At 38.0% G+C, this 26,859-nt stretch overlaps 1 protein-coding gene across 1 annotated transcript in view; it reads right to left on the bottom strand.

Annotated features, from left to right (window-relative positions):
• ULK2 (unc-51 like autophagy activating kinase 2) overlaps positions 1-25,821 on the bottom strand; it is a 37,218-nt gene extending 11,397 nt beyond the window's left edge. The window contains exons 1-15 of the mRNA XM_010019762.1: positions 25,733-25,821; positions 24,458-24,499; positions 15,144-15,176; positions 14,743-14,779; positions 13,058-13,231; positions 11,881-11,954; positions 10,796-10,897; positions 10,379-10,437; positions 9,980-10,062; positions 6,521-6,571; positions 6,029-6,117; positions 5,141-5,312; positions 4,291-4,351; positions 3,954-4,046; positions 767-904 (exon numbers count right to left, since the gene is read on the bottom strand). Of these exons, the coding sequence (XP_010018064.1) occupies positions 767-904; positions 3,954-4,046; positions 4,291-4,351; positions 5,141-5,312; positions 6,029-6,117; positions 6,521-6,571; positions 9,980-10,062; positions 10,379-10,437; positions 10,796-10,897; positions 11,881-11,954; positions 13,058-13,231; positions 14,743-14,779; positions 15,144-15,173 (1,163 nt within the window). The 5' untranslated portion in view covers positions 15,174-15,176; positions 24,458-24,499; positions 25,733-25,821. The remainder of the gene's footprint in view (positions 1-766; positions 905-3,953; positions 4,047-4,290; positions 4,352-5,140; positions 5,313-6,028; positions 6,118-6,520; positions 6,572-9,979; positions 10,063-10,378; positions 10,438-10,795; positions 10,898-11,880; positions 11,955-13,057; positions 13,232-14,742; positions 14,780-15,143; positions 15,177-24,457; positions 24,500-25,732) is intronic.
• Positions 25,822-26,859: the final 1,038 nt, after the last annotated feature.

A 26,859-nucleotide genomic window follows, 5' to 3' on the forward strand; every position in this document is an offset into this window, starting at 1 on the left:
CCTTAGTACATGGATTCCTAGTCTTCAAATTCAAACCATCAAATTTTGAATTTTACAAACAGTAAAAAAGTGAAATGTGTTGCTGCAAATGCCCATTTTTATGTCAACAAAGATTATGACAGTTTTCATACTGGGTTAAATACACAGGTCAGGTAACTGAAAACAGATGATTTAAGAGAAAGGCACTTTCCCAAGTGTAGCAGCTACTGTAAAATCAGAGATCTTTAAAAAGATATGCAAGGAACCATGGGTTTGTTTTTGTAAAGATCTCCAGAGTTCTGAGTAGTCTGTCTGACCTTCACCATCCTGATCCTGTAGACCACAAGGCAAAGAGTAGGTCTGGCACACTAGAGCTTTATAATAGACAAACTGGTTAACTAGCATGCTAAAAATCATTTCCTTTATATTCTACAGAACAATGCATTAATCTCATCATTACATAAAACCAAAACATAACTTATTACTGACTTCCTAGTTTATAATGTAACGCCATATAATACACAAAGAGGAATAAAAAAAGCAAGACTTCATCTTTTTAACTTCTTGGGTTGGGTGAAAGAACAAGCTCATTTTGTTTTCATGAAAAATTTCAAGTGCCCATCCAACAATCTTGAGATTGTGAAAGACTTATCTGTTATCATTAAAATGTCTTTAATATGTTTTTGTGCAGAACAAAAAATGACATCAGCAAGAAAGCATGGACCTCTGACAGAGTACAAACACAAACTAGAACCAAGAAAAAGGAGTTTAAACCCCCTAGACTTACCTTGGTGATCCGTGGGGGTTTGACACAGGGCTGGCAGTAGAGGAGAGGTTCTGTTCTATGCGCTGGTAATTCCGTAGCTGAGTGGGAACCGGGATTGGTGCCGTTTCGCTGCGGGGGGACACTGAAGGCTGACAATGCCTGGAGATGGAAGGTGTGGAGACAGGAGGTGAATATAGGAAGACAGGTCCCTCTCACAATTGTACCACTGATGAAGTTTCAAGAAAATATAGGAAACAGGCAAACAAGCTGCTTCTGCACTCCCTGTATGCAGTATGATCTCAGCTTGTCCCAATCTAGCTCTAACACTTCAGAGAGGAAGATGAGGAACTGTTGATTACTACCTGCCTTTCTTGTACTGGCCAGTATGAGATCAAGCTGAGAGTGCAGAAGTAGCTGAATCACTTTGTCACTCATCCCAGAGATCCAGAGATCCCTCTGACTTCCTGCCAATCAGCTTGTTCTGTTTACGAAGCTTCAAAATAGCGTTCTAGGAAAACCCGCTGCACTAAGAACAGGAAGTTCAGCAGCAAGGCTGGAATGTGTACAAAAGCCACTAAAGCACAGTCAGAGATATCCCAAGAGACACCATGAACTTGCGAAAGGAAAACATGTTATGTAACCAACCCCTGACAAAATGACCAAAACCACACACCTGAACATTAAACCACAGACTCAAACTGCAGATTAGCACTTCCCAAGTTCAACTCAAGTGTCAGTGACCTGGCTTACTCAGCATGCTATCTGATAAGGGAATCAAACCCCTGCAATGTAATCAGTTACCAATACTTTTAAAGGAAGACAGAATTCAGTGGAAAGAATTTCAAATGAATGGGCTTTTTGGAAGATCATCAGCCTTTTATTGACCACCTCTTCAGAGAAAGATTAGAAATTCTTAGTGGAAACGTGAAAGAAGTTCTACCACGCTGCATGGCACTGAACAGGAATCTGAGTTTCTGACCGTATTTGTCCTATTCTCTTTGCTGCCTCTGAGAACAAAATACTACTTGCTAATACACACAGAACTGCCTTAGCAAAAGAAAATAACTTTGTCCTTTTATTCCCACCCAGTTTCCAGACACTACAGAGTAATTTGGAAGTCATCCATGAGCACACAGTCAGTGGAAGGCCTAAAAGCTTCTACACAAGGAGAAGGTCTCACAAGTGGAAACCACACAGAGGTAGCCTGCTATGACTAACACAACACCCTGAGGTAGCATAGGGAGGCGTTCCTTAGGCCCAATCTCCAGGAGAAAGGAAGCAAATGTTCTTTAAACTGTGGCAGTGACACTGAGGAGGCTATGAAGGCACTTCAACTTTTAAAATATGCAGCCTGGAAAACCCCTTCCCCTGCTCTCACACAGCCTTGTAGGAATATCCAAGCAAGCTCTGTGAGCTAACTGTAGGCAGCAATGCTGTGTTAGCATGGTGGAGAGGCATGGTGCAGTACTTGGCCTTATGTCGGGGGTCCCCAGCTCAGCCCCAAAGCTAAACTCTGGTTTCAGCATCATCAGTCTGATGTGGTTTGTTACTAGTTAGAGAAAATGCAATACAGATGTGTGCAGTGCCTGCATGAAAATCTTGTTTCTCTGAGATTCAGAGAATAAAATTAGCCATTAACCACAGGAAAGTGAACCACCTCTACCTGTTCTGCCCATTCTGGCTGGAGTCTTGAGAAGCATTACAGCTTCTTCTACTTGACTTAAAGCAGCATAACTATGGGTGCAATTCATACCCATAGTTCGAGCAGCTAATCACTTTTTCACAGGGCATAACCTTTTGTAAAAATCAGAAGAAAAATCTACACTCCCTCCACCCCCAAAAAAAACCCCAACAACCAAACCACACAACAAAGGCATATTTCTCAGGAAATAAAAAAACAAAAGTAGTGTCTTGTAAACTACCAGGCACACTGCCTCCCTCACACCATGCTCCAAGCAGCCAGTTAGTCAACGAAATTACTCAACCAATAATTAAATCAAACTACTACAGTACAGACACTGAAAGTGTGACCAGTAGGCACCTGTTTCTAATCACACGACTGTTTAGCTCTTAACTTAGTAATGTACAATATGACTGACATGTTTTCATAAAACCTGTAACTCTATGAACTGTGACACCTGACACAATTTAAAATAGGAAATGACCATGTATTTCTAATATGTCATACACAGCCAATCCAGAGCAAATGGATCTTTACAAACCATCCCCATTATCTGCCCTTAAATATAAAAGGTAAGACTAAAAGCTGTATTGATAGCCCATGTCAGCAGATTTCACAAACTGTGCAAAGATCAGCACAAAGTAGGAAACTTTTCTTGTGACAAGCATTTCCAAACAAATAATGCTGACTCACAGCCCTGTAGTATTAGCATAAGCCAAAAATACACCCAACATAATAGCTTTATTCCCCATTTAGCCACTCATCTTCTTTCTATTTGTACTGAAAACATTATGAAATTCATTACTTGGTCAAATGACTAATCTAATCCTTCTTTTTAGATATTACATGAGTAGTTAAACAGCATGATTGAGCTTCCCATTTTTCACTATAACACAGGAAAGATTTCAGGCACTACTGATGAATATCAATTCTATTTCAAACAAGCAGAACTGAAGTCTACAACCATGTGGATGAAAGAGGACTCGCTAACAGTCCTGCAGATGGGAAAGCTGCAATACATGTTTAGCTCTTTCATGTGGCTTCTTCACATGAAATTCACAGTAATGGCTTGCACAGAAGCCGCACCCAGTTAGAGACACAAAACAACCCAGCCACGAGACAAAAATCCATAGCAATCTGGGTTTAGTAAGTTCCTCTCCTCTCACAACTACTTCTCCAAATGTACACTGCATTCGACATCTTCACCCACTAAATGGACTGTGCTGTGCTTCGTAACACCAAAAAGGACAAATCAGTTATGTCTCTGACGTTTCTGCTTTCAACCAGTTCAAAATTTAAACAGACAAAAGAATGCTCTCTTTCCTTAAGGATATCTTTTGGGATGCATCAGAACCACAAGTTAGCTATGCAATTGTCAGCTGTTTAAGTGTAGAGAGCCTGAAAAAAACAGGTCTAGCTTCTATTTCAGCTCAGTTTCCAGTAGCCACCCACATTTTAAAAAATCACCCATGTAGTAGAAGAGGACCTTTTAAAAAGAGAGGAAATCCTAAAGCCTACATCACACACCTGTTAGCTGTGCCAGAAGCAGTACTTCGAGAAGAGGCTGAGGATGGTTTCTGTACAGTTCCTGAGCTTCCAGAAATAGTTAATGGTGACTGCCTGTGAAGACAAAAACCACTGTCAAAAGACAGGTCTTCACATCAGAGAAACTACCTTGCAGCAAAGCTTTCTGAATTTAAGCTGTTTACATATTCACATTAAATTCAACTTGGCATATTAATCTTTCAGATGAAGTCCACACAACTATGCAAAACCCATCACTGCCAAAACCCCAGCAACCCCTTCTACAGCTGCACTATTTTAGAACATGAGACTCCTTTTGGATAAAGCTCAGCACACCTACCCTCCACACATCAAGAACTCGCTTGAAGCCCGCCTGCCAGCTGCTCCCAATGGCATATCATCTACAGTAAGCAGAAGAACACACTGAAAATCCACGTCATGAAGTAGAATCTTAAAACAAAAATTAAAATCTCCAATACTACTGTTGTAGAAATAGCCACTTCTGGCAAACTTCTGTGAACATATAGAAGTTTTCCATGAACTGTGACCACCAACAAAAAAGTGTAACTGGGGAAGACAGAAGCCATTCAGAGATCAAGGCACTAATTTAGTCAAATATTTCACACAACTTAGTGGCATTATATAGAAACTAGCTGAGTGGCTTCTTAGTGACAATTCAAGTTTGGACAACACTGTAAAATGGCAATGTGCTACATCCGTGTCTTTCTATTGCATATGCCCAGTCTGATGCCTCATGTTTCATGTTAGACTTTTTTTATGTTTTCACCTGCACTTGTTTATTAGCTACAGCTCTACAGCATGGACTATATATGTTCAGTTTAGTCTGAAGGTAACAAAGTACCTGCCTCCACTAAGAGATTCCTTGGGCTTCTTATCAGCAGTTGTTTACAACTGACTCTTGTTCTACTGCCAACCCCCAGTATTTTACATGACTTTAAATCTCCTTGGCATCTTTGGTGTATCTGGCTACTCAAGCTAGAGGTGAAAACATTCCCAGATGGACATGGAGGTGTACCAAACCATTGCCCTTCAAGCATTAATCAAACTAGAAATTAGTTCCAAGGTGATTGAGACACATGTAGAGAAGAGAGAGACAAAGAATAACAGAACATAAAGGTATGTTACAAGTGGGAATTGTTTTAATACACAAAAATAAGGAAGGTTCTTACATGAGTGGTCTGAAGAGATATTGTGTGGGACAAGAACAAAGTCATCTGTGTCACAAGATGAGTTCTTACTACTGGTACTGGCAGAGTCTTTAGAGACCTGGAGATAGTTAGGAGGACCCAGTGGAGGGGAAGACAAATTTTCTTCTTGAATATGCTGCATATCTGGCAGAGACTAGAGGTGGGTGGTGGAAAAAAAGAAAGTTAAAAAACCCACTGTAAATCCAGTGATTCAGGATGTAGAATTGCTCTTTTGAATATGAAGCTACTAAATAAGAATCATCACTAATTTTGACTTTAAAAAAAAAAAAAAAAACAAAAAAAAAACCCCACACAAAAACCCCAAACGTAAGAAAAAAAAAATTGTCCCAAGATTTATAATAGAAACTGTGTTTGAATTTGAAAATTTCAAATACTAGATACCCCTGTAGTGTCAATTTAGACAGTTCTATATTAAATAGGCTGTGAATTTAAACAATTCAAATTTATTATATTTTTCCTGATGATAAAGATGTACCTCTGCCAAATGCTACATAAAATTGAAGTCACCAGTTTGTATCAGTATAAGGGGCCTTCGCCAAAAAGACTAACGCAAAAATTACCTGTAACATTCGTTATGTTGCAAATCACATTAGCAAATCTAAAGATTTGCTACTCTAGTATTTCATAAGCAGATGGGATTTTTTCTTCAACAAAAAAAGAACACCACAAAATGCACAAAATACAAAACAGAGCAAAAAAGAAAAAAATGTTAATGGAATTCTAGCAGAAGAGGGGTATTACTTGCTCTGAACGCTGTTCAAAAATTGAAAGATCTAAAATTCAGTAGCTCTGGGCTAAACATTAGAGAAAATATATTATAGAGATTGTTCTGTAAAGCAGAGAACTTACTGGAGGAGAAGCAAAACGGCATGAAGGAGAGCTACCACAGGAACTGCCCGAGACTGAGCCTGCGTATGTGGGCACAGGTACAGGACAAGCTAGAAGAGGAAAAGCCAGGGGAAAAAAAAATGGGACTGAGATTTTGAAAAGCTGAATTTCAAACAAACTCATTTCCTCACTTTTTCCATTCATAAACCCTTACACAACTTCTAAGCACAGCACTTAAACATACAAGGGTATTTTTTAAATACCCTTAAACATACAAGGGTATTTTAAGTTCAGTTGAAATGTCAAAGGAACTAGTAAATACATATCACATTTCAGTCTAGCATAATATAAAAAAAAAGGATTCAACACTTAGGCTTTCAATAGAGCACAACTACAGTTAGAGTCAGGAAAATGTCTCATAAACACTTAGCATGATATTTGGCACATCTTTCTCCCTTCCAGCTCCCATCATTCATCATTTACACAAGTAAGTGGAAAATCAAAACTACTTACATTTTTTGACTGTTGAAATCTGATCCAGGAAAGGGTGGTTGAAAAATGCTTCTGTAGAACAAGAAACAACCACCATTGTGAGTAAATGTACAAATGACATAGAATTTACAGACTATGCTGCAGATGGTGATAAACGGCCTTCCCAGAATCAATATTTCAGAGCCAGAGGGTGAAGAGCTTGTAAAAGATTAAAGCCTTTTATGTTATATGTTGCTATAGTATTTAGAAAGGAAAGGAAACAAAAATCAATTGAGTAACTTCAAACAATGGCCAGCAAAGCAAATCACACTGAATTAGTGGAGGACATCTTATGATGCACTTAAGGATACACAAGAATCCTTCCTATACTCCTCATGAAATTATGTTCCCGTGTTCAAATACAGTACTCATTCAGATTTAATTTGCTGTTCAAAATAAGCATCTCTCACATTAAACACGAAGTATTTTCACTTCTGCCCCTCCCAAGGACTGATGCTTATTTTTGAACCCATTAATGCTGCTCCATAAGTGGCTGAATATCACAACAGAGCAGCAGCCACTCGACTTCCCACTCCCCACAGCTGAACACGACCTGTGCAGCTGGCTCAAAGCACAAAGCAGAATTAAACAATTCTCTATTATTATACAATTTCTCTAACAATTTCCTCAGTTAACGTGTTACTGTTACAATAGAAACATTTTGCTTTTGTTGTAAATGAATATGCCAAGGGGCATTTAATTGACTTGTCATAACCAGCTGACTAGCAGTTTACATGGAAAGTTGTATTCTACAAGAAGCAACCTTCAGCTAGTTAGGGGAAATTGAGGGTTGGTGGAAGCCAGCTGCTGAGCTTCATGGACTTTAATGTTCTAACAGTTGAGGAAAAACAATGCTGTTCATCAGACCTAAGCAAATAACAAAGCGGGGGGGGGGGGGGGGGGGGGAGAGAACACAAAAAAAAGCCTGCAGTATCTCCTCTCCCTTCAACACACTTTCTTCCACAACCCGATAAGGGAGGCAGGCTGAGCTGTAACACAAGAACAATGTAATGATTAACTTTAACACGAGGATCAGGTGTTCCTGAGCTTTTGTACAACACCTGCTGTTCTACTTTATATTGCTGGAAGATCAACAAGATTTCCAATGCTATTTTTACTTCAATAAACGGGCAACTGGGCTCAGTTACACACTCTCCCTTTCACTCCCTTTGCTAAGCACATTCCAGAGCAGCCCCTTTGAGGCCCTTTAAGTGGCTCAGCCAAGGAAAACATGACTTTCATCACTAGCATTCTGCTTTCTATTTTTCTTTCTAAGCACAAATGCATTCTCCCACTACCACAAATGAAACAGTGAATTCTCCATGTTTGAAGAAACTGTAGGGACCAGCACACCCAGAGTGCGAAATGGATTCAATTATGCAAACTCCATGTTTGTGACAGATTTGTTCTTCTAGACATATAGATTTATGTATCAACCCCTGAATATTGTCAGCATTTGGGATATTTTACCCAATTATCAAGATTTTTTTCTGGATCTGAATGCTATTAAAGTTTTTACATACAGCAGCTGAGTTATGTCAGTCACATCTACACATAAAACCCCATGCCTGGTCCTCAGAAGAGCAACACCTTAATTATGCCACTATTGATGTTTTAAATTCCAAATTACTAAAAAGAAAATACTTGGTATTTCTTGGCGCAAAACTTAGTAGAAGTTGAAAAGAAGAAAAAAAGAAAAAAAAAGTAGCTAGGAAAATCTTCAGCTTCAAGTAAAGAACTAAAATGCCTTTTGAATCCTTCTCTCTCCACAGCCTAACAAACATAGTTGTCTTATCACAAACACACAAGGACCACATGTGATGCATGAGCAATTTGTGTATTTCAGTACTGCATCAAAACCAAGCCTGCATGCATAACTGAAGAGCAATGGTGAAGTTTCATAAGCTGAAACAAAAACTGAGCATGTCTTACTTTGGATTGCAACTCACCCTAGGATGTCAGCATCACAAGAACTAATAGCTTACGATGAGAAAAGAACTACATCTTATCTACAAAGAGCATGAAGAGACTTTTGAGGTTTAGGCTGTTTCTTATCATTCCACAGATTAAACTTGATGGGTCACCTATCTTGTTGCTATAAATGAATCTCAGTAATAAATCACATTGCTATTTATATGTGATAATGAAAAAGATACTTGTACTTAGATCTAAGTTAGCTTTAATTAAGTAAGATTTCAAGATTAACATTTCCTGGCAGCTATGGTAAAACTGCAATAACAAAGAATGCTATAAAATTTAAACAATCAGCATGAATAACATGACATACAAGATGCAGCTTGTATGAAGAACCAATCAAGATTTAACTTTTCAGTGGTCTTTTAAAAATGCTGCCCGTGTTTAAATTAAAAACAAAGGAAAAAAGCATTTCTACTTTTGCAGTAGCAGGTAACTAAAACCCCGGCATTAAAAAGGCTCTTTGACACTGAAATGAGCAACAATCCAGCCAGTACAAAGCACACACAAATGTAAACTCTACTCCTGACTAATTTTGAAAAGGCAACAGTTGTAGCCAGTTTGAATGATTCAACAGTAGTGACTCAAGGCCCTGAAATCTTAAGAACTTCGAACAATGTTCTGCAACTACAGATCTCCCAGCTAAGGAGAAAAAAACCAAAACACAGAAGTAAACTGGAGCCAAACAAGCTCACTTCTGTTAAGAGGGTATCCATCTAGTTTGGACTAGGTTTAACTTCCCAATTGATGCAAAATGCAGTCCTAAACAGACACTGCAGCAATGTTTAGCAGTATGCAAACTTCAGACATTTTTAGGACTTTAAAAACCACAAAGATACAACTGATGTTACTACTGCTTTTGGGCTTAAAAGAAAATAAACAGTGAAAAATACTTCACTATAATAAAGAAGTCTCTACAGTTGATCATATCCACGTGCAATACTAGGCGCTCGTCTTTACAAATATAAAAAATTTTGATGTCACATTACATCTCTCATGGCCAGTACTTTGTTAAATTTCTGCAACCAACACCACATGGAGATCAGAGATACCTGCTCCCCCACTGAAGCCAAAACACCAGTCAAAGTAACAGAAACAAAAGACTGTAACACGAAATTTAAGGTCTATCTGTTAACACTGAGGGGGAGTGAGCAAGCGGCTTTGTGGTTCTGAGTTACCAGCTGGACTTGAACCATGACAGGAGGCCACAACTGAAAGAATTAAACTAATTACATTAAACTAATTTACAACATGAAGTCATTATTTACGTGCATTCCTTAATACTGACTGACAGTAGTTACCCAATGATTTATTGTGGCTACTCTGCCTTCTTTATGATTATTGAGAAGAAAAATATACTTCACTTTTCATGTAATTGGCCGTGGGTAAAAGGTCAAGACAGTTACTCTGGTCACATGAATACAACTAACAAGGAAAGTCAAGAGAGCAAAAGGAAAAATTACATACCAAAGTCCATTCTATCTTTTTGGTTTCTCTGAAGCAAACCCAACAGCAGGTCAGCCAGATAAGCTGATGTTTCCCTAGGAATACTGCACACAAGAGGAAGTAAAACATGCATTAAATTTAATGTATGCATTAAATAATGCATAGCACATTAAATTTCAGAAAGTCAGCATTCTGCCACGTCCCTAAGTCTTCACTATACATGCTCTACAGCCTTAGCATATAACCCTTGCAACTCAGCAAGGTACAATGAAGGCAAGATGCAACATGAGTCAGTGGTATCATACTACATCCTTGCAAAGATAGCAACATCAATTATTCTTATGAATCCCAAGTATTCCCAAAGATGAAAAAGTGTTTAGTCAACGAATTCTAGTGACAGAAAAGGCCATGGTGACATACCTAGGAATTAAATTCCTGTTCTTCTCATAAAACATTCTCAAATCTTGAGGACTATTGGCCTGTCAAACAAAAATGTACATTATTAAAACTCAGTTTCACATAGAAAATAGCTTTTGTACCTATGCACACATATGCAAAAAAGAGGCTTTTGCATATAAAAGAAGGCATTAAAGGAGAACACCCCAAGCACAGCAGTGACTTCAGTACTGTGTATCCTTATATATTCCCTCTGGACTGAACACATGGACCTCACAAAGTATGAGCACCTCCTCCCTTGGTATCATCCTCAAAAGATCTGGCCTTTGAATCACTGACACTACATTCAGGTATCACGATTTATTTCTGTTTGCGTGACTGCAAGGAAAAGCCCTAGGAACTTCCATGAGACTAAAGAGGGAAAAGGAAAGAAAGTGTTACCTGAAAAGGTGGTTTTCCAACAAGACACTGATAAATCACAGTTCCTATGCTCCACAGATCTGCTTTAGCATCATAGTGTTGAGACATAATCACTTCAGGGGCCTGGAAAGAACAGCAAAGTCTCAGAGGGGAAAAGCAGAACAGCAAACCTGCAGGAATACAAATTCTACAGTTCTTCTGTAAGAGCAGCATTAACAGAGACCACTTTATTGTAAGACAAAAATTAACATTTTAATCTGCATCACATGACTTGAAAGGTAACAGTTCTATCTAAAACGAAAGCTATGATGTTTCAAAACCACAGAAAACTAGAAATGTTCTAAAGAAAGCATCTAATGATTAGCATGTATGGAGTAAGAGGTTAAGCGTTATTTACTTGGTTTATGCAGTGTTCCTCACGGATAAATAACAAAGCATTTCATAAGGAATATTATTATCACCATTTTACATATAAAAAACGAGCCAAGGGATAGCCAAAAGATCTTCCTATGACCATACTGTACAGTAGTGGAAGTGCCAAAATCGGACAGTTCAGTGCTCAACTGACAATCACACTACTTAGTAAAAATTAATAGCAATTAACTCCAAATTGTTAAAAAACACCAAAGAGAACAAACTCCACATATGAGAGAATACATTAAATAACCAGAATGAAACATCAAGTAGCTGTTTAACTTCTAGCCTCTATTTGATCACTTTTTATTTTCTTAGAAACTGGGAAGGAGATAATGCCTGATTTTCAAGGGGGGGGAGTGGGTTCATATGGGAATGAAACCACTTCACAAAAAAAACCAAACCAAAACAAGACAAAAAAAAAGCTAAAATGTATTACCTTTTAATTCTAAAAGATTTTTCCTCCCTGCAGTGCTAAGAGATGTTCAATGTCTCTCTGATTTTAACAACTGTGATCTCCACACGACAAGAAAACAGGAGCTAGTAAAACTACGGAAAGATGCACTGAATGCTGCCCCCAATACTTCTGGAGCAGTATCAGGCATTTGCCAATCTCTAAGCAGTAAATTATTTTGTTCTAGTAGGAGAATGTTTGAGATAAGCAACATAATCTGAAATATACTGTCACCTACCATATACATAGGGGAACCACACAGAGTTGCAGCCATCATGTTGCTATGCAGATAACGAGCAAAACCAAAGTCAGCTACATAAAGAAACATATTTGTCAATGAAAAGAAAATTTTCAGATTTTCAGAGTCTAAAAATCATGTTCTTATTGAAATCTGCTACAACTACCAGCTAGAGAGAAAAAGACACATATAATATATAGCCAACTACATGGAATAGTAAAATCTATGTTCCACTGAAAGAATAATGTATTATCTTCTAAAGAGCAAGCCAAGAAACAGCAGTGGCATCATTTGCACAAACTGCTGCTCAGCCATCTCCCCAGCTGCAAAGAACACTTTCTGGCGTCAGAGTGGCTAAATATAAATGGTTCATTAAGAGCAATGAATATACAATCTGCTTCAGTGAAATCACATCAGGTAGACGTTTAAGAAGTCAAGTTTCTGATGCCTGAATTTTCCACATATGCAAAAGCATCTGAAACTATCCAGTAAGGACAGCAAGAGAACAAAGAAGTTTTGCCTCCTCTGCGCTGCTCAGAAGATGGATTGAGTTGGAATAGATCTTAGATTTTGGCTGAGCAAAAGCACAGAAAGTAAACGTGTTTAAAATAAGGTATTTTTAAATGGACATTTTAACAGACAACAGTAAGAGATTAAAATACCTGAAGTGTCCTCTAAAGATGAGTTTGGTAGTATCCTGAACAACCGACATCGCCCCTCAGTTACAATGCCAAACATTCTGTCAAAAATAGGTCGTAACCTACATTTCTAAACTTCTCAAATAACCCTTAGGAGGGCCTACCACAAAACCACCCCAGCTGGAACTGAGACTGGAGTCTTGCACGCACAGTTTGAAATGGACTAAAGGCTACTCAAAATTTCAAAGATTACAGATTTATGTCTAATTGAAATAGCTTAATACTAGAAGCATCAGCTACATAGATTTCTTTTTCCTGCAGGTTTCATCAAAAAGGTCTTTATGACTCCATCTTTCTTATACTGAGTATCTGCATTACACCATAAAGCTCATCACTCTAGACTTACTGCCCGATTTGCATAAATTTAATACACACCATACCCAGTACACCCTCTGTGCTTTCAGTACAAAGATCCTTCAGAGGAGGGAAACAATCCAACAGTTATGATCTACTATTATATCAGAGAAAAACATATTTACCTATTTTGATGCGTATCCCACTGACACTTGACTTTCTACGACTGGCATAAGACAACAAAATATTCTGTGGCTTAAGGTCTCTGTGAATGATTCCTTTACTGTGCAGAATGCGCATAGCTGCTGCAATCTGCTGGAGGAATACACGGATGGTGTCTTCACTAAGAGTTCCTTTAGCTGGAAATAACATACACATTAACAGATGAGAAAGTAAATACCATTATCTTTGGGCAAAAAGCAATAAACTTCACAGTGACTGACTGAAAATAACTAAGACAATCAAACCATGGCGAATTACATTCAGAACATTCCAATCTTCAGTGTTTTCCTATAAATGTATATACTCCCAACAACATACACATCTCCATAGTTTTACACTAGCTATAGTACTTATTTATCTGGGTTTATAATAGTTTATTAAACATTGTAGCATAATAATTGAAAAACTTCTCAATCACCATTAAATCCTAAACTCACCAAAAAGGCAAAGGAGCCAAGAAAATACAAAGAACTTCACAGTTTAGAACATTAACTATATCTGCAATCATGTTACAACCTGAAGCCACAAAACCTGTTCTTTAAACAAATTATTATGGGGATGCAAATAACCACTCTGCTCAAAAAAATTTAATCCATGATAAAATCTATTTGGAAGGGAAAAAATAGGATGTACTTCTGAAAGTCTCTTCAGAAGGTATTACCTCACTGCAGTCTGAAAAAGTACTGAACACAGGAGCTGGATTATACTGTATGAGTCTTTCCAAGGATTTTAAGGGAAGTGAATTAGGCTTTTAATATGCACAGTTACCATAACAATAGCTTTCACAGAAAGATTCTTTCAACATTCTGAGATACAAAGGCAAGTAGAAGAATATTTTCATCAAGAAAAATAGGAAGGTTACCATCTCTACTCAAAATTTTGTCTGGAATAAGAATTGATTTGTCATGATTCTCTAACTTGGGTCTTCACTTTGGGCAGAGCCACACTGAAGGGGCAAAATCACTTCTGAACCAGAACTGCCTCTTTGTAGAAAGTGTTATTATATAAGTAATTCAGTATTTTTAAGTGCGGATCTTGGAAAAGAAAGCAGGTGGAATCAAAACACTGGCAGCAGCCCCCAAAACACAACCTTAGCAATAGAAAACCACACATTTTTCAGCATGCTATTTATGGTTAGTTACATCTTCTCCCTCATTTACAAATAAGGAAATATTACATTCAACTGTTTTGAAAGCAGTGGCAAAAAGCAGTTTCTGCCTGTGCATTATTTTATTTACCTTCATTGCTACTTTGTTTCAATTGCTTTTTTGTTTCAATTATAAGTGGCATTTAAAAACACTGTTTTTAAACAAATGCAAAACCTTATGGCTCCCTGCAGCTTCAAATTTAGTTTTCAAGTTTCCAGAGTGGCACACAAACACGCAATAAACAACACTCTGCTGCTGACCTTGACTGAGACAGAATAAAACTCTCAACAGATTCTTCATGAATTTGTAAAGAGGGGACTGTAGAAATCACACCAGGGTGAACATGCATTGTGGAATTATAGATACTTTATGAACAGAAAAAAATATTTAAAAGACAAGCAAAAAAAAAATCTTGGAGAAACATCAGTGGATTACAGGAATACAGAATACAAGCATGTAATGCAAGAGGTTCTTAATAGGGAAATACAGTGATCAATTACCTTGTAAGTAATCTGCCAAATCCCCACCATTGCAGTACTGTTAAAAAGAAAGGTTTTTATTCAAAACACAAGCACCGAAACTTTCTTTATATTTTTTACTTTGTAAGCTTTCAATGAAAATGAGAAGATCACTTCCAGCTGTTTGCCTTCAAATTGTTTTGTTGATTATCTGTAATCAATAATTTGAGATGTAATACTTCAATACTTCTAGTATCAGAAAATGAAATGAATATTTTATGGAACAAACACTTCTAACTTAGCAGTGCATAGGAAGTAAATAATCTAGTTTTCAGAACTGCTTGCTTTGACCAGTCATGGTTATTTTGCAGCTGTGCAAAGAAGTTTTGTCTAAAAAACACCTTTATAATCAGCCAGAAAGAAAAATGTATGTTAACACATACCTCCATTACCAAGAAGACAGAATTGGGCATTTCCTAAAAGAGGAGAACAAATCCCATTTAAGAATACGACAAGACAAAGCCATCAGCACCTGCATTAACCAAGTGCAACATGAGATTTTTTTCAATCCAGACACCTTATGTTAAAGTCACTGTTTTAGAGAGTAGCAGATACATATATTCTCCACCATTAAATACTTCACCTTTTCAAAGACATTAGTATTTGTAAAAAAACCCACCAGGCAATAAATAACCCGAAGACTAAAGCTATCATTTAAAAGAGCATTATACAGTAAGTAACATTGGTTTCCACTGTATATCACTCTCTCAGCTTTCAATTGCCAGTAATATTTAGTCACAAATATACTGGACAGTTATAAACCATAAGTGGGACAATGCGGCTACAACAACCAGCTTTCTAAAGAGGAATTCCAAAGTTACATTCTTTGCTTCTGGGTGAAACAAGCTTTGGTTCTGCCATCTGACAAGCCAAAGGTCAGTCAGAAATCACAGAGCAGTTAACTGTCTGGAATAAACCAATTCCCAAATGCAATTTTGTAGGATAATTACTTCAGGAATCATGCATACTTCTGTAAAATATCTCCCTCAGCGAGTCACTGGCAGAAGCATTTCCCTGCCATGGACCTAAATGCCTTATGGAAAAGGTGCGATTTGTTATGGCAGCCCTATTGAGATTTTCCAAAGCACTGACCTCCTTTGACCTAACCTATTTACAACCTGAATTCCTTCTCTTGTAACTGGGTAAAAGTTACTGAACAACAGAATAGCCAACTTCTACTGTAAATTATCTACACACAAAAATGCAGTAAAATGCAGTAAAAATGTCTGTGCTTAAACCTGACCCTAACAAGAACATTCACGTTTTTTACAAATACTTATTTTGTGTGAGGGAAGAAAGAACCTACTTGTCTATGCCAATAACCAACATCATTTTCCACAAAGCCTCCTGCATATAAGTTTTGTTGTGCCTACAGTTGGCAACAAAACAAAGTTAAGAACACTCAGAGATCTTTTATAAACTAAAAGCATTTTTTCCCTGTGAGCTGACTGAGTAAGACAGAAAGAACACAAAGAGAACCAGAAGGAAACATAAGGACACGCACTAAACAGGATGATGGTTTTAGTTGCATGGTATGTTACCTCCCTTTCAGTTTAAAAATAAACAAAGGATTGACAGTTTGCGGGAAAATATGTTTTTAAGACAGTTGAAGGCAAATACCGAGATGGCAAAGCACACAAGGCCAGCCAGGCATACACCCCAGCTCGAAATGGAAATGTAGTCAGCCTGACTGTATTCTGCTAGCTAGCATCAAAAAGAGTCAAAAGGGGCACTGCATGGCAAAACAAAAGCTGTGAACTTAAGTCACCTTTCCCAGTGTTTGTTTTAAAGCTTCAGCACGTGTTCGCTTTGACTGACCTGGCAAGAGCTAGCACAGGAATGCCATTTTCAAGGGCTCACTAAGAGGCCAGACTAGGAAGCTTGAAAAGAAAAAGAAAGTAAAAACAGGCCCATAGGCCCAGGTGAGGGAAACCAAAGACCTTAAATATCACACACGGCATATGGATGGCACAACCCATTAAAGTAGATTTCTACCAAACCATCACAGACACAGATATCAACTACAGATAACTGTACAAAGTTCAGTTCAAGATGAACTGGATGTTTTAAGGTTAATTCAAGACTGCATTAGGCTGCTTTGCTTTCGGGAAGCGTTTAGTTTAGCCACTCTTGTCTGTGTTACAGAAATGCATTTGAGGTTCTTTCCAGCTCAGAACATCAAGCACATTACAGATCTGTTTACATTTGGAAATTAGCTTCAAAGAAAGCAAGTTTCTAGGAACATTAGTCAAATCTGTTGGGAGTGAAAGACAAACTCCAACCAATATAGAATATTAAAGCAGCAGTAGATCATGCTTTAGAAGTCCCAATTGTTCAATGTCTCTGTAACAGCTGTGGCCAATGGTAACCATAATTTGCATTCCTGTAAATGCCTCAAAACCTAAAGTGTATACATTAAAGCGAGAACAAAAAAAAAAAAAAAGTAATTACTTGCTCTGTAAATTACTGAAAATACATAATGATAAACATTTCTTTCTACATAATTCCTTTGCAACAACACCTCACAAGACAGAAACTCACTTTCTTTCAGGAACCCCAAGGATGACAAACAGCACCTCTCACATTCTCATTTATCAAACTAAAAATTCTGCCAAGCACAGAGTATGTCACTTAAAGGACAATTGTGATGTGTAAACAAATAATGCAGCTAGGAAGCATGGAAACTGCCTGTTCTCCAGTGACAAGAAAGCAGCTCAGCTAATGGATTTCCACCCAAACATAGCAATCCCATGAATCAGAAATAGATGTTCCACAGCGTCAGTCCCTCCACTACACAACAGTCTCTGTACAAAACCAGCAGCTTATGGCAGTATGTAATGCTCAACTCACAACAGACATTTATTCATCTCAAAGCTAAGACAATGTGTTTTCTGGATTCCCTTGGAAAGTCCTTTCAAGTCAATCTGCTTTCTTAAGAAACATGGAGTTAATGATTTGTCCTGTTGTACTAACCCTCACCTGCTTAAAGAAAGTCACTAGATTTCCCTTCAGTAGAATTACTCATCTTATTTTGACTGATATTCTTGATTAAAAAATAATCAAACAAGTCACTTGGTTAAAGTCATAGTAAGAATTAGAGTGTTTCCTTTTGTAGCTTGAACAACTCTTTTTTATTAAACCAGATCAGATTAGAGGTTTCACAAAGAGATTGTCCCAGACTGGTCAAAAGTCCTTCCTAATTTGTATTGCTGAAGTAATACTTGGAACACTACTGGTACCAAGCTCCCGAGCCACATCTCATCCCAACTTTAACACATAACCAAACACTTTTAAACACCCCACCAATGCAAACTTTAGTTCACAACAGCTGACGTGTTCATCCCTCAAATGTTGCATTACAGTTCTTGGCCAGCCTGACTGGGAATGTGATCTCCATTTTGGGAATATACTCAGAAGACAGAATGATTCTGTAGACACGTTTCCCTTCTAAATTATTTTGCTGAAAAATAAGGCTATCCCTATCATTCCCTAGACTTGTGATTGCTGTTGACTTGCTAAGCAGAATGTTCAAAAAAGAAAAGATTAGTAAACCAGCATATTTCAGACCTAACATGCAGGAATAAAGCTGACCTAGCAAGCTATTCTAAACTGCTTCTTGAAACAAGCTTTTGAATATTTACATTGATACACAGATCATAAAATTACTGCAGCTGGAATTGTTCTCGCCTACTCTTCTACCTGGAAAAATAATGAAGCAAACCAAACGTACGTTGTGTTGCAACAATTACAGAACAGTTTTGCCCAGCATGCCTTGCTTTGTTACTTGAAATTTGCTTGACAAAACCTGGTTTTGCTCCTTATTCTAAATCTAGGTTTAACTTGTAAGTTGAAAAAGATGACAAAGGTTAATAGGAAACCATTTTACAATTCTGAAAGCTTACAGATAAACCTAATAGGGATTAAGAGGCAACATATTTGCCAAAATTTGCTGTGTTTTAATCCTAGTGGGTTCAGGGGATGTGAAGTTCCAAACCAAAGCACAGGCTTGGCGCAGCAGATCCATTTAAAAACCATTAATCAAAAAAGAAGTCAAAACATCCATGGTTACTTCTGACAGCTGTTGCTAGAACTCTGGTGTACTGGCAGAAACATACCCTAGATTTCTTTTGGGTTAGGAAGCTCTCTTTTAGGATAAGCTGAAAGTCTGCAAGGAGCTCTTGGTGAGCTGCCAAAGCTGAAACTGTGGCAAATAAACAGTTAACATGTTTCTGTTCCAGGCCTGTACATTCTGGTTAGCTGGAGTTTATGATCAGAGTCCCAAAAACATGAGAGTTAACCTGACAGCCTGTGCACTGCTATTATCTGTTTGATCTTCTGATATGTTAATTTGTGCTTTATTTGCTCTGATTTTTTTTTCCTCCCCAGCAATACATTCCTTTTTCTTTTTTTTTTTTTTTTTACCCCATTAAATTCATTTGGCAGAAGTTCTAATGATTTAGTGAAAAAATGACTGGTCTAGATGTTTTTAAGGCTGTTTCTTACTGTATTACACATACTCTTGTTTTACTTTCTGTGTGCACTACTGCAGCAGCTTTAACATGTTCAGCTCCCATCATGCAAAGGACTGAACATTTTGTTAGTTCTGACTAAATGTTAAGTCTTAGACTAAATGTCACTTGACATATGCCTGTAGGATTGAAATAGCATGCATGCTGCCAATTATTTACATAAAAGAGCAATCGGTCATGGAAAAATGTACCACAATAGCCATATCATTCATTTTCTGCTATGTCAAACGCTGTACTTAACTAATATATACGGGAGGTAGTGAAAGAGACTGGCCTGCTGCACAACACAAAGGAAAGGCAAAACTGTTCACAGCACACTGAACATTTACCACACTCACGTACTAGAAGATCATCTGAAACAGTTTTGAAATACAAATTACAGCATCTAGGCACAGCGGGTAAGTTAAGGACTATGTAGTAACTCCAACTCTTTGGTTCTGTCAGCCAAAACAAATTCCAACTGGTTGTCCCTAACCTTGAACGCCTACACTGGCATCATTCCTTGCAGCCCAATATTGTTGTAACCAACCTTCCAGTTAGCATCAGCTACCAGGTAGTATTTCAAAACCTTTACAGTTTCTACGGGGCAGGATTTTTCTTTTCGCCTGAAAACTTGTCTGAACAGCATATTTTCACATGACTATTTCCACACACAGTGAGGATGGATACTGGCAAACACAGTGGACTTAAGGAGCTGAGGGAAATAATAAATATATTGAGACATCCCCTTTCAAAAGACAACAGCTCAGAAAGAGCTATGATGAGAGTATGGAGGCAATCAAAGCTGTGAGATACCAAGAGCAAGAGCACAGATCGGAACACTTGAAGCAAATGCCTCAAGAAACATATGCAATGCTACCAGGCCAACCGGAGTCCCTGGGTAAACCAAACAGCAATATTTAATTCCCACTGGTAAAACAGGTATGGATAATATGGTTCGTTCCACAAGCACCCCCAGTAAGAACTCGCAGGCATCGGTGCATAAAAGTAAAGGCTGAAGTGCAGGTACCAGAAGGACCACTGGCCTTGCTCCCATAGCTTTCACTGCTGTCAAAGACAGCAGAAGCAGCTGCAGTTATTTTGTCTGCTACGTACCAACAAGCTAGAGCAAGAAACAATTTCTGTTCAGATACTGTTTCTCCACTAACACACTAGAAATTAGTTGTCCCTAAACTACTGTTCAAATAGCAAACTTCAGGCTCCATAGAGCGAAGATATTAATTCATTCTAAAACGCCATCTCCAAGATACATTACAGCTTTCATTCTGATTGCTGACATTCTAAAGAGGTTTTGAATTAAATTATTTGCTAAAACAGGCACTGTCTAGCACTATGTAAGAGATTAGTTCCACCCAGCACACACTTGGGATCATGAACTGCACAAAACTGTAAATTCATGTCCTAAATATAGCACGTTCCAAATAACTCACTGATACCTTCATACTTCAGTATAATACTTTATTCAAGGACCTCAATGTACTTTAGGCTGGTGAGTTAGAGGTTATTTTAGGTTCCTTTTGCTTTTGAGAAACAGTGGGCTCCATTTCCTCAATTAACAGAATCCAAGCCTTCTTTTGCAGGATGAATGACACCCCACAGCACCACCATGGGAAAAGAGCTGCATTCTTATACCATTTGAGAGATTCAGGATTCTTTTCTTCTTGAAATAAAAGACTACCACAGTCTTGCCCAAGAAGATAAATAAAAATAGGTCTCAACAGGTTACATCTTGTTATCCATTTATTATGGTCTGGGGTTTTTTAGGCATTTCACTTTGTGAAAAAATTAATCTCACATTTAGAGGTGAGCTGCTTATATTTATTTTTCAGAGCCCTGCTATTGCAAAACATCTGCCTCTCACAGACAGAAAGTTCATACTTACCTGCACAAATGACTTCAGGCTTAGAACCAGTGGTCTCCACACCCTGGTGTGCAGACCCCCAGCTTTCTGAGATGGCACAAACAACAACGGTATGCTCTGCTTCTCTGCTCACATCAAATGCTGAACTGCAGATCAAACCTGCCAGTGTGCATGTAAACACCTCACAGAAATCAAGGGCAATTATTGTGCTGGCACCAGAACAAAAGATTCTGATGCCAACCATGCACACACCAATTCATTTGGGTGTGTCTCTGGATGAATGGCATTTCTAGTAATTTATCTCAGTGCACCCTGTACATACCATGTATCAAAATGGTGTTCATGGGAGCTGAAGCAACAGCAATGTATAGAAGCTTTTAAAATATTCATATAGTCTCAGCAGAATAGCTCACAAATTCTCCTTAGATCTAATTAAAACCTAATGGTGTATGTATCTTTATTACACTGATTTATGAACATATAAATAAACAGAGATGAAAGAGAAGGAATCTACCTCCTGTGAAAACAATTCCAAATGAAGCCTTTTGTAATATGTAAAATAACAACTACCCTTTCATGCTCAAACTTAAAAGATATATTCCAAATTGCTAGGCAGGGATACAGCTTTAATCTCAAAGTACTGCCATTAAGTACAAATAATTTCATTTAATACTATGAGATGTAAAAATATTTCTTCTTCATTGCAATTAATTTACACATTTTTACTTAGTTTTGCCACTTATATTTCACACCATCTTTTTTATCTGGAAACTTGGTGCAACAACCAGTTCTTGGATTATTCAGCTAAATGGTTTGCCAAACAGTGCATCTGAAACATGAGCATTTTCTTATTTCAAACTGTCTCAGGTTAAGAAAAACTTCAGACCAACAGAACCATAAAATAAAACAGACTCCCAGACTCACTGAGAACTTCATACTGTGACAGACTCCACTGGCTCCAGCACTGAGAAAAAAATAAAATAGCTTCTGTGACCTAAAAATTGCTTGAAATCCTGAAGTCTTATCTGCTGTACTATATCACCCTGTTCACAATATTATAGCAAACACAAAGCGCAGTACATGCTAGAACATGAAATGCTAAAGAAAATTAGTAGGTGTAACAGCCTAGTAGACATGTGAATGCCTTGCATAGTGTTCATTCTTGCTGGGTTATAAATTAATGTAATCATACAAGTTAATGATGGATAATATTTCACAAACACAGGCCTCCGCAGAAAGGGAAAAGCTTATTTGTGCAAGTATCACATTCTTTAGATCATATTTTGTAAACCAATTTCTTCTACAGAGGTAGCATCACACTGCTAGGCTTTATGTTTGCCATGAATGTGCTTGAAATATGCCCAGGGTATGAGACACAGCTTTTCCTTTCTCTTGGTTTTAACTGTTGATTTTATTTAAATGCAATAGTTGGTGACAAGCAGCAACATCCCCTTCTTAAATGGAGAGCACAGGACTGATCATTCAAGAAGTCCTGCCACCCTACAGGCACCCTCTCTCCTGTGGCAGAGAATCATACAAGTTATGTTTATAAATAACCTTCAGGTAAAGAAAAAATGAGCAAGTGTACAGCTCTGCCCTCTCTTCCCTTGTGGATGCTCTATGTGTAGATCAAACATATAAAGAGCCTTTCCAAGGCTTAGAAGATACACAATGTTAAATCATCAAAATACACATCTGGTCAACTACCCTCAGGTTGAGCTGCAAAGCTTCGAAAGTAATGCTCACATATAAATAACTGTAAATGATAAATCTGAAATTCAGCTGCTTACTCACACACCAACACCATCAGTCAACAATTCAAGCTTCTTTTAAGATGTCTGGATATACTAAATTTAGGATGCTGAGAGATTATTTCCACTTAGCAATAGTCATGAAAACCTGGTCTCTTCAAGAAGACTGTACTTTCCCTCTCAGAGCAGCTCGTATCATTCAAAGTCCTCAGCTCTGAAGTGAAGATCCAGGAGGGAGAAGAGTCCACACATCCAAATGGGAAGTTCTGATGCATAGTTCATGTAGCTACATGAACATCAGTTTTGTACCAAAGTCAAAAGAATTTAGCACATGTCCTGTAGCGCTACACACAGCAAAACCTGAGCCTGCCTAGCATGTGTCATGTGAACACAGACAGATTTCTATAGCTAGAGATACACATCTACACATAAGCTGAAAACTAAGGATGCAAATGTGTGAAGACAGAAAATACTGAAGAACGTAAAAATATCTATTTTCCATTCCTGTAACTATGCACTGCCTCAAGGGTGGCTCTTAATAATTTTTTCATAAATGTAACTTTGCATTTAAGATTAGAATTGAGCCCAGGAGATAAATATATAGTTCTTATTCAAGCAGAACAAATGCCTGTATAGCCTACATCACATTTAGCTTTACTCAACACTTGCAGGGCTTAGGATACAATGTACTTCCTACGAAGTGGAATACACCACCCTGGATAGGCCAGAAAAACCAACTCCTTCACCTTACCAGTTAAGATCCTGAGCATAAACAGAGGAAGACAATTTGAAGCCATTTAATACTTATTTCTCCTACTTGAAAAGATCCAAATGTCTACTTGGCTTTTATACTTTATCCTGTCCTCTTGAACACAGGCAATAGCAATATATACATGTGTGACTGTGGTCTTCTACTTCCTTCAGTTCTTCCTCACTGTGATACACAGCTACGCAATAAACTTCCTTGTTACAGAGACCTCAAAGATGCTGCTCCTTTTCTATACAGTATTTTAAGTTACACTGACTCCTTAAAAAATCACTTGCTTCATCCATTCAGATCAACTCCTACTAGTACATTTTCCTTCAGGTGTATTCAGTCGTTATCCACAAACACCCACTTTCCAATTAAATTATAGGGCCAAAGAAACAAGGCTAATTCAGGAGAATAGTTACTGCCACTGATTGAGCTCCCAGCCCAGCCAGCTGATTCTTTTCCTCTGGAGACAGGACCAAACTACACAAACAGCCTCTGCAGAACTTCTCAGACTACCACTTGCCCCTGCTGCCTGGCAGTAAACTGTATTCCTCATGGCTTTCTAGCCCAACACTGCATAGCCTGCTTATTAGAAAGAACCAACACAAAGTAAGTGCATAGGGCGTTAAAGATGAGACAACTCCCTCGCCACTGCTAGGGAACTGAATTTCTTTTTCTAAGTACCAAACTGATCATAGCAACAAAATATGTGGCCATTCAAAATTTTCTACTAAGTAAACATACATATGCACTGTATTTTCATAAATAAATTTTAATGAAAAGGCACCAAAACATACTATACCTGGACATCATAAAGAGCTACAATGTTCTCATGCTGAAGTTCCTGTAAAACAAAATATCTGCATTATGGAAATGGCCTGTGGCTATTGTTCTTTTAAATTTATTATGCTAGGTGATAATCAAAACCAACCAAATTTTGCAAAGGAAGGTATCATCTCTTTTAGATCACATGATGGAATTTGGAGAAAATCCCAGCTGTTTAGACAATATTTACAGGAATAGGAAATTAGGCAATATCTTCAGAGGTCATAAAAACATTTGGTTCCAGAACTTATTTTCTATGTCTTGTTACAGGAAGTACTGATCCTTCAATGAACACTGAAAACTCACTAAATTTAGTCTCACACATTTCTCACTTAGCAGAGTTACCAACTCTGGTTCAAGTCAACTGTACCATTTTGCAATAAAAAGGAAATCAAACCAAATAACACCAAACAAAACTCACAGGTCAGCTCAAACTAACTGTAACTGCTCAAAATAACCTGTGTCATTGCTAAATACTTGCAGCACACTAATATACCAAACACTACAATTTCTGGTGTGTAAGAAATATAATAAAATATAACATGTATATATTAGTATATAAAATAGTGATGTATCTCAAGAAGCTTGGAAACATGGAAAGAAAGCAGCACCAATCATTACTGCAAAGCTATCTAAAATAACATGTGGTGAAGTTCAGAGAGTGGAGAATGATAAGAGACCATCTAAGATGTTCCCATAACACAGCATTGAAAAACTGATGCTCCGTTTTGTTTTTTTTTTTTCTTCATTAGAGGCACACTACACATTTTAATCAATTAACACACCTCAGAAGTGGGAAGATTGCTTCAGGAATCAAATTCAGCATGCTGATTTTAGCTTTCAAGGCATCTTTGAGCAAAAAAGGTGAGAAAAGATCTAAGACAGAAGTTTTACCCTCAGCTATGACTTTTGTTGTATGCACTGCTTGGCAAAGGTGCTACATCAGCCATCCTGAAGGACAAAGTTTTCTACGTGTACAATAAGCAAAGTGCAGAGACTGGTTCTATAATAATTTTCCACTTTTAACTACAAAATCATGCCCATATCCCATTCTGAGACCATTTCCAGAATTAAAAAGTATCTTTTCCCCCCCCACACCCTTGGTCTTTTTAGTTGTGAATTTCTCCTGGAACTAACAAACAGCAGAACAGCAATTATTGTCATACTACCCGTGACCTGGAATGAACTAGGGCAAAAGTCTCTACTCCTTTTCAAGTAAAGAAGCTTTAAAAATCACTGCAAATTAACATACCTTTAAGATTTTTATTTCTTTTCCAAGTAGGATTTGTGACTTTGACAAGTTCTTTTTGTTAATACTCTTTATGGCTACTTCCCAATCAGTTTTCTGGAAGCAAACAAACAAAAAAGTACTGTCAGTTTTCAGTTGTTTTTAACTTTAACCAGTAACAACTACCTAGTAAAAAACTGGAGAAAAAGTTGAGATCACCCCTACTCTATCCACCAGTGACTGCATCACGTGACACCATCAAGAACTATTTCATTCCACAATAGCTCAGACAGCTATTAAAATCCAGCTGCAGCTACACTGCATGTTCATGGGTTCCAAAGCATTTAATAAACAACAGTAGGTAATTGTATGCCTTTTTTTTTTTTTGTAGTGGTGCTATGTATCTGCTTTTTAGTCTTCTCTCAATGATTCAGTTACTTTTACTCTCCTTTACGGACTTCCCATTTTCATCCTTAAGCTCTACAGCTGAAAACTGCACAAGAAAACATATGGGATTTTTAAGTAAACTTTTATATTGTCTATTTATATATTATCTAAAAATAAATTGACGATTACTTGTAAGGTGGGAGCATCTCCAGTGGCCCTTAAAGTTTCTGTTTTCCTTTCTCCCTTTTCTTTATCTCAAAAATCACTCTCCTGTGCCTCTCCAAGTTGCAAGTGCTGCCCTAGTGCTCCAAGACGATAAATCTGAAGAGTTGTTTTCTGGAAAGCAGAGCACTTTAGGCACCAACACCAGAATAAACTCTCACAGCAGCAAGAAACCATAACGTAACTATGAATATCCAGGGTGATTAGCAAGCCACGCCAGCAAACCAGACACCTCTGAATTTAAGAGATCTGCCAATCCCAAAGGAGACAATTTTCCATTAGATCCCTCGTTATCCAGTGAGATAAACATGACCCTTCAGACAAACAAAGGGCTCAGCCTCACATACAGCTGCAACTCTCCACTTGCCGTTATGTTAGGGAGCTACCAAACAGCAGAGAGGAGAGGTGGGAATGCAGATAGGTTGTTAGGGGAGAAAAAGGAGGTTTATGGAGGCCGGGAGCTGGCAGCTCGGCTCTGGGGCTGCAGCAGCGGCAGGCCCAGTCCTGGGCCCTGGTACCCAGCCCACCCCGGCCCCTTCCTT

This window comes from Nestor notabilis, unplaced genomic scaffold (assembly GCF_000696875.1).
Source record: "Nestor notabilis isolate BGI_N333 unplaced genomic scaffold, ASM69687v1 scaffold33368, whole genome shotgun sequence".
Taxonomy (NCBI): domain Eukaryota; kingdom Metazoa; phylum Chordata; class Aves; order Psittaciformes; family Psittacidae; genus Nestor; species Nestor notabilis.